The sequence below is a fragment of the Lineus longissimus genome, chromosome 7, assembly GCF_910592395.1.
Source record: "Lineus longissimus chromosome 7, tnLinLong1.2, whole genome shotgun sequence".
Lineage (NCBI taxonomy): Eukaryota > Metazoa > Nemertea > Pilidiophora > Heteronemertea > Lineidae > Lineus > Lineus longissimus.
In genome coordinates, this window is record NC_088314.1 from 17,770,950 (window position 1) to 17,785,911 (window position 14,962).

At 44.1% G+C, this 14,962-nt stretch overlaps 1 protein-coding gene across 1 annotated transcript; it reads left to right on the plus strand.

The window, feature by feature from the left end:
- Nucleotides 1-1,569: 1,569 nt before the first annotated feature.
- LOC135491632 (mucin-2-like) lies at nucleotides 1,570-14,147 on the plus strand (the record flags this gene model as incomplete). The annotated part of the gene is made up of 12 exons (XM_064777603.1): nucleotides 1,570-1,974; nucleotides 2,650-2,953; nucleotides 3,087-3,193; nucleotides 3,420-3,487; nucleotides 3,773-3,942; nucleotides 4,596-4,817; nucleotides 5,209-5,613; nucleotides 6,481-7,205; nucleotides 8,205-8,682; nucleotides 10,423-10,923; nucleotides 11,671-12,297; nucleotides 12,772-14,147. Coding segments are annotated over 12 exons (5,388 nt in total), but the record flags the coding sequence as incomplete, so codon positions are not given.
- Nucleotides 14,148-14,962: the final 815 nt, after the last annotated feature.

The following is a 14,962-nucleotide window of genomic DNA, read 5'->3' on the forward strand; positions in this document are numbered from 1 at the left end:
GAGCCTACAACTACAGTCGAACCAACTTCAACAGCAGAACTAACCACAACTCTTGAACCAACAACTACAATGGAACCAACGACCACAGTTGAACCAACATCCACAGTTGAATCGACTACTACAGTTGAACCAACAACTACATCTGAACCAACTACAACGCGGGAGCCTACAACCACACTGGTACCAACAACTGCAGCGGAACCAACAACCACAACTCAGGATCCAACTACTACTGCTGAACAAACCACAACTCTCGAGCCAACAACCACAGTCGAACCAACAACCTCAGTAGAACCAACTACGACCGTAGAACCAACAACCACAGTTGAACCAACAACCACTGTGGAACAAACTACTACAGCTGAACCAACAACAACTCTTCAGCCAACCACTACTGTGGAACCAACTACGACAGTTGAACCAACAACCCCTGTGGAACCAACAACCACAGTTGATCCAACAACCACAGTTGAAGCGACTACTAAAGTTGAACCAACAACTATATCTGAACTAACTACAACGCTGGAGACTACAACTACAGTGGAACCAACTTCAACAGCGGAACCAACCACAACTCTTGAACCAACAACTACATTGGAACCAACTACAACGCGGGAGCCTACAACTACACTGGTACCAACAGCTGCAGCGGAACCAACAACCACATCTCGGGAGTCAACTACTACTGCTGAACAAACCTCAACTCTTGAGCCAACAACCACAGTCAAACCAACGACCTCAGTAGAACCAACTACCACCGTAGAACCATCAACCACAGTTGAACCAACAACCATCGTTGAAGAAACTACTACAGCTGAACCCACAACTACATCTGAACCAACTACAACGCTGGAGCCTACAACTACTGTGGAACCAACTTCAACAGCGGAACAAACCACAACTCTTGAACCAATAACAACAATGGAACCAACGACCACAGTTGAACCAACATCCACAGTTGAACCATTATCCACAGTTGAATTGACTACTACAGTTGAACCAACAACTAAATCTGAACCAACTACAACGCGGGAGCCTACAACCACACTGGTACCAACAACTACAGCGGAACCAACAACCATAACTCAGGATCCAACTACTACTGCTGAACAAACCACAACTCTTGAGCCAACAACCACAGTCGAACCAACAACCTCAGTAGAACCAACTACGACCGTAGAACCAACAACAACAGTTGAACCAACAACCACTGTGGAACAAACTACTACAACTGAACCAACAACAACTCTTGAGCCAACCACCACTGTGGAACCAACTACCACAGTTGAACCAACAGCCACTGTGGAACCAACAACCACAGTTGAACCAACAACAAGTTTTGAGCCAACATCAACAAATGAATTGACTACTGTAGCAGAATTAACAACCACTGCGGAGCCAACTACAACTGGTGAACCAACTACAACTCTCCAACCAACAACTACATTGGAATCAACGACCACAGTTGAACCAACCACAACTCTTGAGCCAACTTCCACAGTTGAACCGACTACTACAGTTGAACCAACAACTACATTTGATCCAACTACAACGCTGGAGCCTACAACCACACTGGTACCAACAACTACAGCGGAACCAACAACCACAACTCAGGAGCCAACTACTACTGCTGAACAAACCTCAACTCTTGAGCCAACAACCACAGTCGAACCAACGACCTTAGTTGTACCAGCGACCACCGTAGAACCAACGACCACAGTTGAACCAACATCCACAATTGAACCAACATCCACAGTTGAACCATTATCCACAGTTGAATCGACTACTACAGTTGAACCAACAACTACATCTGAACCAACTACAATGCGGGAGCCTACAACCACACTGGTACCAACAACTACAGCGGAACCAACAACCATAACTCAGGATCCAACTACTACCGCTGAACAAACCACAACTCTTGAGCCAACAACCACAGTCGAACCAACAACCTCAGTAGAACCAACTACGACCGTAGAACCAACAACCACAGTTGAACCAACAACCACTGTGGAACAAACTACTACAGCTGAACCAACAACAACTCTTGAGCCAACCACCACTGTGGAACCAACTACCACAGTTGAACCAACAACCACAGTTGAACCAACAACAAGTTTTGAGCCAACATCAACAAATGAATTGACTACTATAGCAGAATTAACAACCACTGCGGAGCCAACTTCCACTGCTGAACCAACTACAACTCTCCAACCAACAACTACATTGGAACCAACGACCACAGTTGAACCAACCACAACTCTTGAGCCAACTTCCACAGTTGAATCGACTACTATAGTTGAACCAACAACTACATTTGATCCAACTACAACGCTGGAGCCTACAACCACACTGGTACCAACAACTTCAGCGGAACCAACAACCACAACTCAGGAGCCAACTACTACTGCTGAACAAACCTCAACTCTTGAGCCAACAACCACAGTCGAACCAACGACCTTAGTTGTACCAACGACCACCGTAGAACCAACAACCACAGTTGAACCAACAACCAGTGTGGAACAAACTACTAAAGCTGAAAGCACAACAACTCTTGAGCCAGCCACCACTGTGGAACCAACTACCACAGTTGAACCATCAACCACTGTGGAACCAACCACCACAGTTGAACCGACCACAACTCTTCAGCCAACATTCACAGTTGAACCGACTACTACAGTTGAACCAACAACTACAGCTGAGCAAACTACAACGCTAAAGCCTACAACCGAAGTGGAACCAACAACAGCGGAACCAACAACCACTCAAGAGCCAACTACTACAGCTGAACCAACCACAACTCTTGAACCGACAACTTTAGCAGAAGTAACTACTACAGCTGTCGATACAACCTCTCTGGAACCAACAACTACAGCTGAACCAACTACGACAGTGCAGCAAACAACTTCTCAAGCAATGACAACGGTTGAGACCTTTACTCCTGCTGAAAATGGTATGCCATTTTTGTGTAATATTAGACTGCTTTACAGATGTTCATTTAGTTGCTTATTCTCTGCACCGATAATCTTGCTTTGTTTACATTTTCATTAACCTTTGTTTCATTGTTCGTATTCATTTTCTTACAGAGACGTCTTTTGAGGCTTCTTTCAGCCTTACGCAAAACTTTACTGAAGATCTTTTGAATTCATCATCTGATGCATACGTGCAACTTGAACAGGAGTCCCTTGATATGGTATGTAGAGGTGCCTTTATTGCATTTAGTTGACTGTTTAGATAACTGAGAATACAAGTATACAATAACTCAGATTAATAATTATTTGGTAAGAGTTGTTTGTCTCCTAACTGACTTAACGTAACTTAGGGGTATACACAACTACAATTATCTTCATTAGCAAATGAGCATGTGTATGTAGAACCTAAGAAGTACATGTCGAATAGTTGCATTCTCTCTCTTTCAGTTGTATGCTTCATACAATGAGTCTGACCTGGCAGAAGACGTGGAAGAAATAACAATCCTTGGATTCGAGTGAGTGATTGTTTGCAACAATACAAATTTCTTTAGAAACGTGCTCAAATATTCACCATTTCTACTCAGGCTATTCGGCCAAAGGTTATGAAATTATTCAAACAAAATTATTCATAACGAACGTCTAATTGTATCAATGTATTTGATTTGGGAAGATCAAGTTAAGTTTGATTCAAAAGTTAGTGATTGACCTTCACTCATTAATGACTTTATTAAGATTAAGCGGATGCAAAAAATGAATCCAATTTCATTCACAAGACAACTGCATGTGTTTTTTAATTCCAGGGAAGGGAGTATTAGAATTAGATTCCGGCTTCTTCTGAGGAGGCTTATTTCTGCCGCAGAATCATCAACCATACAAGGATCAATTGGTACTGGGTTAGTGAATTACCTTAATAACAACCCACGAATTGCTGCAAGATTCAATGTTGATACCAGCTCTATAACTGTTACAGGTAGGTAGAAGTAAAATCAAAAGCAGACACGACCAACTCACAAATTATCAACATTTTCTTTTCAATTTCTTCGTGGAAACCCCTCAATACTACCGGCATCACAGAAAATGGTTTTAGTCTGAACGTGCCGACATAGTCATTGATGAGACGATCGGTACTGACACTTCGTACAGTTTTGGGAAATAAGGAGGCTAATAACGGCCCTGACTCCTGAGAACGAAACAGGGATAATATTGAGTCAGTCTCCGAAGTTGCATCACACATTTGCAGTAAAGAATTGTTCACTGCTCGACAAGCCAGATAAGTCAGTACAGCTCAATGAATCTGAGCTCAATATGGCCAAACACCGCACACCTATTTTTTACATGTCGGTAAACATAAGATGTTATTGATTGGTAGGAAGTTCAAGTAAATCGAAGTTAGAGACACTTACATCTTGAAGACCTGCAAGTGATTTCTTCGACGAGTAGACCGATTTTTGACAGAGCAAAAGTTCAGTGTAATGGAGGGGAAACTGAGACCCTGGAGGAAACCTAGATTAAGAATTCATCTCAGCCATGACAGTCACAAACTACAACTTGTACAATTAAAACCAGCTGATTCTAGAGCTTCATTCTCACAAGTAAATCCATCTAAACCGTCTCTATTTGCAGAAGTAGAGTCATGTCCATACGTTGTGTTCAGTTCTGGCAACTGCCCTGAAAACACTATCCTAACGTTCTATGGGAGAAAACAGCGTTTTTGCAGGAGCCAGTGTGATGCATTACCAGACTGTAAAGGATATTGGTTCAAAATCACAAATGGCACGCGTCAATGTTCACTGAAGAGTAACATTTGCAGCAATCCAACAGGATATGGGAAGATGTGGAAGAAAGGTAGGAGAATATACAAACGTTGTAAAAGATTATATTACGATCATGGGAAAGTTTAGATCACAAGCATTAGAAATAGAAAACGGCCACTGGTCCAATTCCTGAAAATACAAGCTAAGCTCACGACATTTAGGGTCAATCTCAAAAACTCATCCAGCATTTCAATTTTTGAAAACGGAGATTATATCTTTTGTTCTCTTGATATTTCAACAGATTTTTACCTCAACCTCCTGTCCTGCATTCCAACACTCACAAGAAGGAATAAAACGTTTCAGTTCTCTTACATTTCACCAGATATTCATGCAGAAAGACTGGAAATGATATTTCAAATTAGCCGCTACCTTTCATTACCTGTTTTTGATTCAAATGGAGTAATATATCATTCTATCTTCAGACTGTCCGACAGAGAGCACGACAAAAGTAGAACAGACAACTACACCTCAACTAACCACAACTAGAGTGGCAACACCAACAGTAGAGCTAACAACGACAGTGCCATCAACTACACTTGCCGAACCAACCACACCTGTAGAATTGACTACAACAGTGGAACCTATTACGACAGTGAAACTAACCACAACGATGGACCCTACAACAACAATGGAACAAACTACTACAGCTAAACCAACCACAACTCTTGAGACAACAACCACCGTAGAACCAACAACAACAGTTGAACCAACAACCACTGTGGAACAAACTACCACAGGTCAACCCACAACCACTCTTGAGCCAAGCACCACTGTGGAACCAACTACCACTGTTGAACCAACAACCACAGTGGAACCAACCACCACAGGTGAACCAACGACCTCAGTAGAACCAACTACCACAATAGAACCAACAACCACTGTGGAACAAACTACTACAACTGAAACCACAACAACTCTTGAGCCAACCACCACTGTGGAACCAACTACCACTGTTGAACCAACAACCTTTGTGGAACCAACGACCACAGTTGAACCAACAACAACTTTTGAGCCAACATCAACAAATGAACCGACTACCACAGCAGAATTAACAACCACTGCCGAGCCAACAACAACAGTCGAACCAACGACCTCAGTAGAACCAACTACCACTGTAGAACAAACAACAACAGTTGAACCAACAACCACTGTGGAACAAACTACTACAGCTGAACGCACAACAACTCTTGAGCCAGCCACCACTTTGGAACCAACTACCACAGTTGAACCAACAACAAGTTCTAAGCCAACATCAACAAATGAATTGACTACTACAGCAGAATTAACAACCACTGCGGAGCAAACGTCCACTGCTGAACCAACCACAACTCTTCAACCAACAACTACATTGGAACCAACGACCACAGTTGAACCAACCACAACTCTTGAACCAACGTCCACAGTTGAACCGACTACTACAGTTGAACCAACAACTACATCTGAACCGACTACAACGCTGGAGCCTACAACAACAGTGGAACCAACTTCAACAGCGGAACCAACCGCAACTCTTGAATCAACAACTACACTGGAACCAACTACAACGCTGGAGCCAACAACCACAGTAGACCGAACAACTATAGTGGAACCAACAACCACAACTCAGGACCCAACTACTACTGCTGAACAAACCACAACTCTTAAACCAACAACTACATTGGAACCAACAACAACAGTTGAACCAACATCCACAGTTGAATCGACTACTACAGTTGAACCAACAACTACATCTGAACCAACTACAACGCGGGAGCCTACAACCACACTGGTACCAACCACTACAGCGAAACCTACAACCACAACTCAGGATCCAACTACTACTGCTGAACAAACAACACCTCTTAAGCGAACAACCACAGTCGAACCAACAACTTCAGTAGAACCAACTACGACCGTAGAACCAACAACCACAGTTGAACCAAAAACCACTGTGGAACAAACTACTACAGCTGAACCAACAACAACTCTTGAGCCAACCACCACTGTGGAACCAACCACCACAGTTGAACCAACATCCACAGTTGAAGCGACTGCTACAGTTGAACCAACAACTATATCTGAACTAACTACAACGCTGGAGACTACAACTACAGTGGAACCAACTTCAACAGCGGAACCAACCACAACTCTTGAACCAACAACTACATTGGAACCAACTACAACGCGAGAGCCTACAACCACACTGGTACCAACAGCTACTGCGGAACAACCAACCACAACTCGGGAGTCAACTACTACTGCTGAACAAACCTCAACTCTTGAGCCAACAACCACAGTCAAACCAACGACCTCAGTAGAACCAACTACCACCGCAGAACCATCAACCACAGTTGAACCACCAACCATCGTTGATGAAACTACTACAGCTGAACCCACAACTACATCTGAACCAACTACAACGCTGGAGCCTACAACTACCGTGGAACCAACTTCAACAGCGGAACCAACCACAACTCTTGAACCAACAACTACACTGGAACCAACGACCACAGTTGAAACATCATCCACAGTTGAACCGACTTCTACAGTTGAACCAACAGCTACATCTGAACCAACAACAAGGCTGGAGCCCACAACTACAGTGGAACCAACTTCAACAGCGGAACCAACCACAACTCTTGAACCAACAACTACAATGGAACCAACGACCACAGTTGAACCAACATCCACAGTTGAACCGACTTCTACAGTTGAACCAACAACTACATCAGAACCAACTACAACGCTGGAGCCTACAACTACAGTGGAACCAACTTCAACAGAGGAACCAACCACAACTCTTGAGCCATTATCCACAGTTGAACCGACAACTACAGTTGAACCAACAACTACATCTGAACCAACTACAACGCTAGAGCCTACAACTTCCGTGGAACCAACTTCAACAGCCGAACCAACCACAACTCTTGAACCAACAACTACACTGGAACCAACGACCACAGTTGAACCAACATCCACAGTTGAACCGACTTCTACAGTTGAACCAACAACTACATCTGAACCAACTACAACGCTGGAGCCTACAACTACAGTGGAACCAACTTCAACAGCGGAACCAACCACAACTCCTGAACCAACAACTACACTGGAACCAACGACCACAGTTGAACCAACATCCACAGTTGAACCAACATCCACAGTTGAATCGACCACTACAGTTGAACCAACAACTACATCTGAACCAACTACAACACGGGAGCCTACAACCACACTGGTACCAACAACTACAGCGGAACCAACAACCACAACTCAGGATCTAACTACTACTGCTGAACAAACCACAACTCTTGAGCCAACAACCACAGTCGAACCAACAACCTCAGTAGAACCAACTACGACCGTAGAACCAACAACCACAGTTGAACCAACAACCACTGTGAAACAAACTACTACAGCTGAACCAACAACAACTCTTGAGCCATTGTCCACAATTGAACCGACAACTACAGTTGAACGAACAACTACAACTGAACCAACTACAACGCTAGAACCTACAACTACCGTTGAACCAACTTCAACAGCCGAACCAACCACAACTCCTGAACCAACAACTACACTGGAACCAATGACCACAGTTGAACCAACAACCACTCTGGAACCAACAACCACAGTTGAACCAACCACCACAGTGGAACCAACTAGCACAATTGAACCAACCACCACTGTGGAGCAAACCGCCAGAATTGAACCAACAACCACTGTGGAACCAACCACAACAGTTGATCCAACCACCACTGTGGAACCAACCACCACAGTTGAACCAACAACCACTGTAGAAGCAACTACCACAGTTGAACCAACAACCACTGTGGGACCAACCTCCACTGTGGAACCAACTACCACAGTTGAACCAATAACGACTTTGGAACCAACCACCACAGTTGAACCAACAACAAGTTCTGAGCCAACATCAACAAATGAATTGACTACTACAGCAGAATTAACAACCACTGCGGAGCAAACTTCCACTGCTGAACCAACCACAACTCTTCAACCAACAACTACATTGGAACCAACGACCACAGTTGAACCAGCCACAACTCTTGAGCCAACGTCCACAGTTGAACCAACTACTACAGTTGAACCAACAACTACATCTGAACCAACTACAACGCTGGAGCCTACAACAACAGTGCAACCAACTTCAACAGTGGAACCAACCACAACTCTTGAATCAACAACTACACTGGAACCAACTACAACGCTGGAGCCAACAACCACAGTAGACCCAACAACTACAGTGGAACCAACAACCACAACTCAGCACCCAACTACTACTGCTGAACAAACCACAACTCTTGAACCAACAACTACATTGGAACCAACAGCAACAGTTGAACCAACATCCACAATTGAATCGACTACTACAGTTGAACCAACAACTACATCTGAACCAACTACAACGCGGGAGCCTACAACCACACTGGTACCAACCACTACAGCGGAACCTACAACCACAACTCAGGATCCAACTACTACTGCTGAACAAACAACACCTCTTAAGCCAACAACCACAGTCGAACCAACAACTTCAGTAGAACCAACTACGACCGTAGAACCAACAACCACAGTTCAACCAACAACCACTGTGGAACAAACTACTACAGCTGAACCCACAACTACATCTGAACCAACTACAACGCTGGAGCCTACAACTACCGTGGAACCAACTTCAACAGCGGAACCAACCACAACTCTTGAACCAACAACTACACTGGAACCAACGACCACAGTTGAAACATCATCCACAGTTGAACCGACTTCTACAGTTGAACCAACAGCTACATCTGAACCAACAACAAGGCTGGAGCCCACAACTACAGTGGAACCAACTTCAACAGCGGAACCAACCACAACTCTTGAACCAACAACTACAATGGAACCAACGACCACAGTTGAACCAACATCCACAGTTGAACCGACTTCTACAGTTGAACCAACAACTACATCAGAACCAACTACAACGCTGGAGCCTACAACTACAGTGGAACCAACTTCAACAGAGGAACCAACCACAACTCTTGAGCCATTATCCACAGTTGAACCGACAACTACAGTTGAACCAACAACTACATCTGAACCAACTACAACGCTAGAGCCTACAACTTCCGTGGAACCAACTTCAACAGCCGAACCAACCACAACTCTTGAACCAACAACTACACTGGAACCAACGACCACAGTTGAACCAACATCCACAGTTGAACCGACTTCTACAGTTGAACCAACAACTACATCTGAACCAACTACAACGCTGGAGCCTACAACTACAGTGGAACCAACTTCAACAGCGGAACCAACCACAACTCCTGAACCAACAACTACACTGGAACCAACGACCACAGTTGAACCAACATCCACAGTTGAACCAACATCCACAGTTGAATCGACCACTACAGTTGAACCAACAACTACATCTGAACCAACTACAACACGGGAGCCTACAACCACACTGGTACCAACAACTACAGCGGAACCAACAACCACAACTCAGGATCTAACTACTACTGCTGAACAAACCACAACTCTTGAGCCAACAACCACAGTCGAACCAACAACCTCAGTAGAACCAACTACGACCGTAGAACCAACAACCACAGTTGAACCAACAACCACTGTGAAACAAACTACTACAGCTGAACCAACAACAACTCTTGAGCCATTGTCCACAATTGAACCGACAACTACAGTTGAACGAACAACTACAACTGAACCAACTACAACGCTAGAACCTACAACTACTGTTGAACCAACTTCAACAGCCGAACCAACCACAACTCCTGAACCAACAACTACACTGGAACCAATGACCACAGTTGAACCAACAACCACTCTGGAACCAACAACCACAGTTGAACCAACCACCACAGTGGAACCAACTAGCACAATTGAACCAACCACCACTGTGGAGCAAACCGCCAGAATTGAACCAACAACCACTGTGGAACCAACCACAACAGTTGATCCAACCACCACTGTGGAACCAACCACCACAGTTGAACCAACAACCACTGTAGAAGCAACTACCACAGTTGAACCAACAACCACTGTGGGACCAACCTCCACTGTGGAACCAACTACCACAGTTGAACCAATAACGACTTTGGAACCAACCACCACAGTTGAACCAACAACAAGTTCTGAGCCAACATCAACAAATGAATTGACTACTACAGCAGAATTAACAACCACTGCGGAGCAAACTTCCACTGCTGAACCAACCACAACTCTTCAACCAACAACTACATTGGAACCAACGACCACAGTTGAACCAGCCACAACTCTTGAGCCAACGTCCACAGTTGAACCAACTACTACAGTTGAACCAACAACTACATCTGAACCAACTACAACGCTGGAGCCTACAACAACAGTGCAACCAACTTCAACAGTGGAACCAACCACAACTCTTGAATCAACAACTACACTGGAACCAACTACAACGCTGGAGCCAACAACCACAGTAGACCCAACAACTACAGTGGAACCAACAACCACAACTCAGCACCCAACTACTACTGCTGAACAAACCACAACTCTTGAACCAACAACTACATTGGAACCAACAGCAACAGTTGAACCAACATCCACAATTGAATCGACTACTACAGTTGAACCAACAACTACATCTGAACCAACTACAACGCGGGAGCCTACAACCACACTGGTACCAACCACTACAGCGGAACCTACAACCACAACTCAGGATCCAACTACTACTGCTGAACAAACAACACCTCTTAAGCCAACAACCACAGTCGAACCAACAACTTCAGTAGAACCAACTACGACCGTAGAACCAACAACCACAGTTCAACCAACAACCACTGTGGAACAAACTACTACAGCTGAACCAACAACAACTCTTGAGCCATTGTCCACAGTTGAACCGACAACTACAGTTGAACCAACAACTACATCTGAACCAACTACAACGCTAGAACCTACAACTATCGTGGAACCAACTTCAACAGCCGAACCAACCACAACTCTTGAACCAACAACTTCACTGGACCCAACGACCACAGTTGAACCAGCATCCACAGTTGAACCGACTTCTACAGTTGAACCAACAACTACATCTGAACCAAATACAACGCTAGAGCCTACAACTACCGTTGAACCAACTTCAACAGCCGAACCAACCACAACTCTTGAACCAACAACTACACTGGAACCGATGACCACAGTTGAACCAACAACCACTCTGGAACCAACAACCACAGTTGAACCAACCACCACAGTGGAACCAACTAGCACAATTGAACCAACCACCACTGCGGAACAAACCGCCAGAATTGAACCAACAACCACTGTGGAACCAACCACAACAGTTGATCCAACCACCACTGTGGAACCAACCACCACAGTTGAACCAACAACCACTGTAGAAGCAACTACCACAGTTGAACCAACAACCACTGCGGGACCAACCTCCACTGTGGAACCAACTACCACAGTTGAACCAACAACAACTTTGGAACCAACCACCACAGTTGAACCAACAACAAGTTCTGAGCCAACATCAACAAATGAATTGACTACTACAGCAGAATTAACAACTACTGCGGAGCAAACTTCCACTGCTGAACCAACCACAACTCTTCAACCAACAACTACATTGGAACCAACGACCACAGTTGAACCAGCCACAACTCTTGAGCCAACGTCCACAGTTGAACCAACTACTACAGTTGAACCAACAACTACATCTGAACCAACTACAACGCTGGAGCCTACAACAACAGTGCAACCAACTTCAACAGTGGAACCAACCACAACTCTTGAATCAACAACTACACTGGAACCAACTACAACGCTGGAGCCAACAACCACAGTAGACCCAACAACTACAGTGGAACCAACAACCACAACTCAGCACACAACTACTACTGCTGAAAAAACCACAACTCTTGAACCAACAACTACATTGGAACCAATAACAACAGTTGAACCAACATCCACAATTGAATCGACTACTACAGTTGAACCAACAACTACATCTGAACCAACTACAACGCGGGAGCCTACAACCACACTGGTACCAACCACTACAGCGGAACCTACAACCACAATTCAGGATCCAACTACTACTGCTGAACAAACAACACCTCTTAAGCCAACAACCACAGTCGAACCAACAACTTCAGTAGAACCAACTACGACCGTAGAACCAACAACCACAGTTGAACCAAAAACCACTGTGGAACAAACTACTACAGCTGAACCAAAAACAACTCTTGAGCCAACCATCACTGCGGAACCAACTACTACAGCTGAACCAACCACAACTCTCGAGCCAGCAGCCAAACTGGAACCAACAACAACAGTTGAATTACCAACTTCTGCGGATCCAACTACTACAGCTGAACAAACCACAACTCTCAAGGCAGCATCCACAGTTGGACCAACTACTACACCTGAACTAACAACCACCAGGGAACCAACTACTACACCTGAACCAACCACAACTCTCGAGGCAGCATCCACAGTTGGACCAACTACTACACCTGAACTAACAACAACCAGGGAACCAACTACTACAGCTGCACCGACCACAACTCTTGAACAAAGAACTACAGTGGAACCAACTACTACAGTTGAACCGACATCCACTGCGGAGCCGACTACTACAGCCGAACCAACCACAACCCTTGAGCCAGCAGCCAAACTGGAACCAACAACAACAGTTGAACTACCAACTACTGCGGAACCAACTACTACAGCTGAACCAACCACAACTCTCGAGCCAGCAGCCAAACTGGAAGCAACAACAGCAGTTGAATTACCAACTTCTGCGGATCCAACTACTACAGCTGAACAAACCACAACTCTCAAGGCAGCATCCACAGTTGGACCAACTACTACACCTGAACTAACAACAACCAGGGAACCAACTACTACACCTGAACCAACCACAACTCTCGAGGCAGCATCCACAGTTGGACAAACTACTACACCTGAACTAACAACCACCAGGGAACCAACTACTACACCTGAACCAACCACAACTCTCGAGGCAGCATCCACAGTTGGACCAACTATTACACCTGAACTAACAACAACCAGGGAACCAACTACTTCAGCTGCACCGACCACAACTCTTGAACAAAGAACTACAGTGGAACCAACTACTACAGTTGAATCGACATCCACTGCGGAGCCGACTACTACAGCTGAACCAACCACAACCCTCGAGCCAGCAGCCAAAATGGAACCAACAACAACAGTTGAACCACCAACTTCTGCGGAATCAACTGCTTCAGCTGAACAAACCACTTCTCCAGAGCAAACAATCACAGAGGAACCAACTACCACAGGTGACATAATCAGCACTCTGGAGCCAAATACCACAACTTAACCAAGCCTACAACCACCAGAGCAAAACCAACTCGTTCAATATTCAAGTGGACAACATCATTGAACCCCATTGGTCAAGTCAAGCCTTGACTTTAGAAACAATATCGGTAATATCATGATGATGGTGTCTAGCGGTGGTTTTCTTGGTTCTTTAGCAAACCACCTGCTGTTTCTGACAACACTATGACAATGTCCCTCAAACATTTTTTCGTCACTAAAATGCCTAAATGTAAAAAGGAGCCGAGTTGAGCATTGTATTTACAAAATATTTGCCATGTCACAGTGTGTTGTCAACAATTTCTCTATTACATGTATATGCACTATATTACATACAGGTACTGAAAACGTATCATTTTATGATTAGTTCATCTAAAAACATTAACAGTAATCAACATGTGTTTTTATATGAAGATGATGTAAATACCTTACACAACACAACTGCCAAATACTGTGAGTAAAAAAGGCTATTGCAAGCTTTGAATTCTCACTTTTATTAATTATACATAAATTTGGAAATCATCTTGTGTATGTATAGAATGTGTCCATTTTAATAATCGACAAATAGTCGATTTTGGCTACATGTACACGAGGGATTTGATATATGTTTTAATGTATTGCAAAGTACTAATTAGTTTATTGTTATGTTAATTGCTATAAAAATAGTCAGAATGATTAAAACAGTTTTAAATTCCCCCAATTTTTAAGGGCCATGTATACATTTGGGGATTTGAAATTCATTTTAAAAAGATCTGTACCTGAACATATCAAAATGTATTAAATGGGTGCGACGTTCATGTATATTGTATTTGCTGAAGG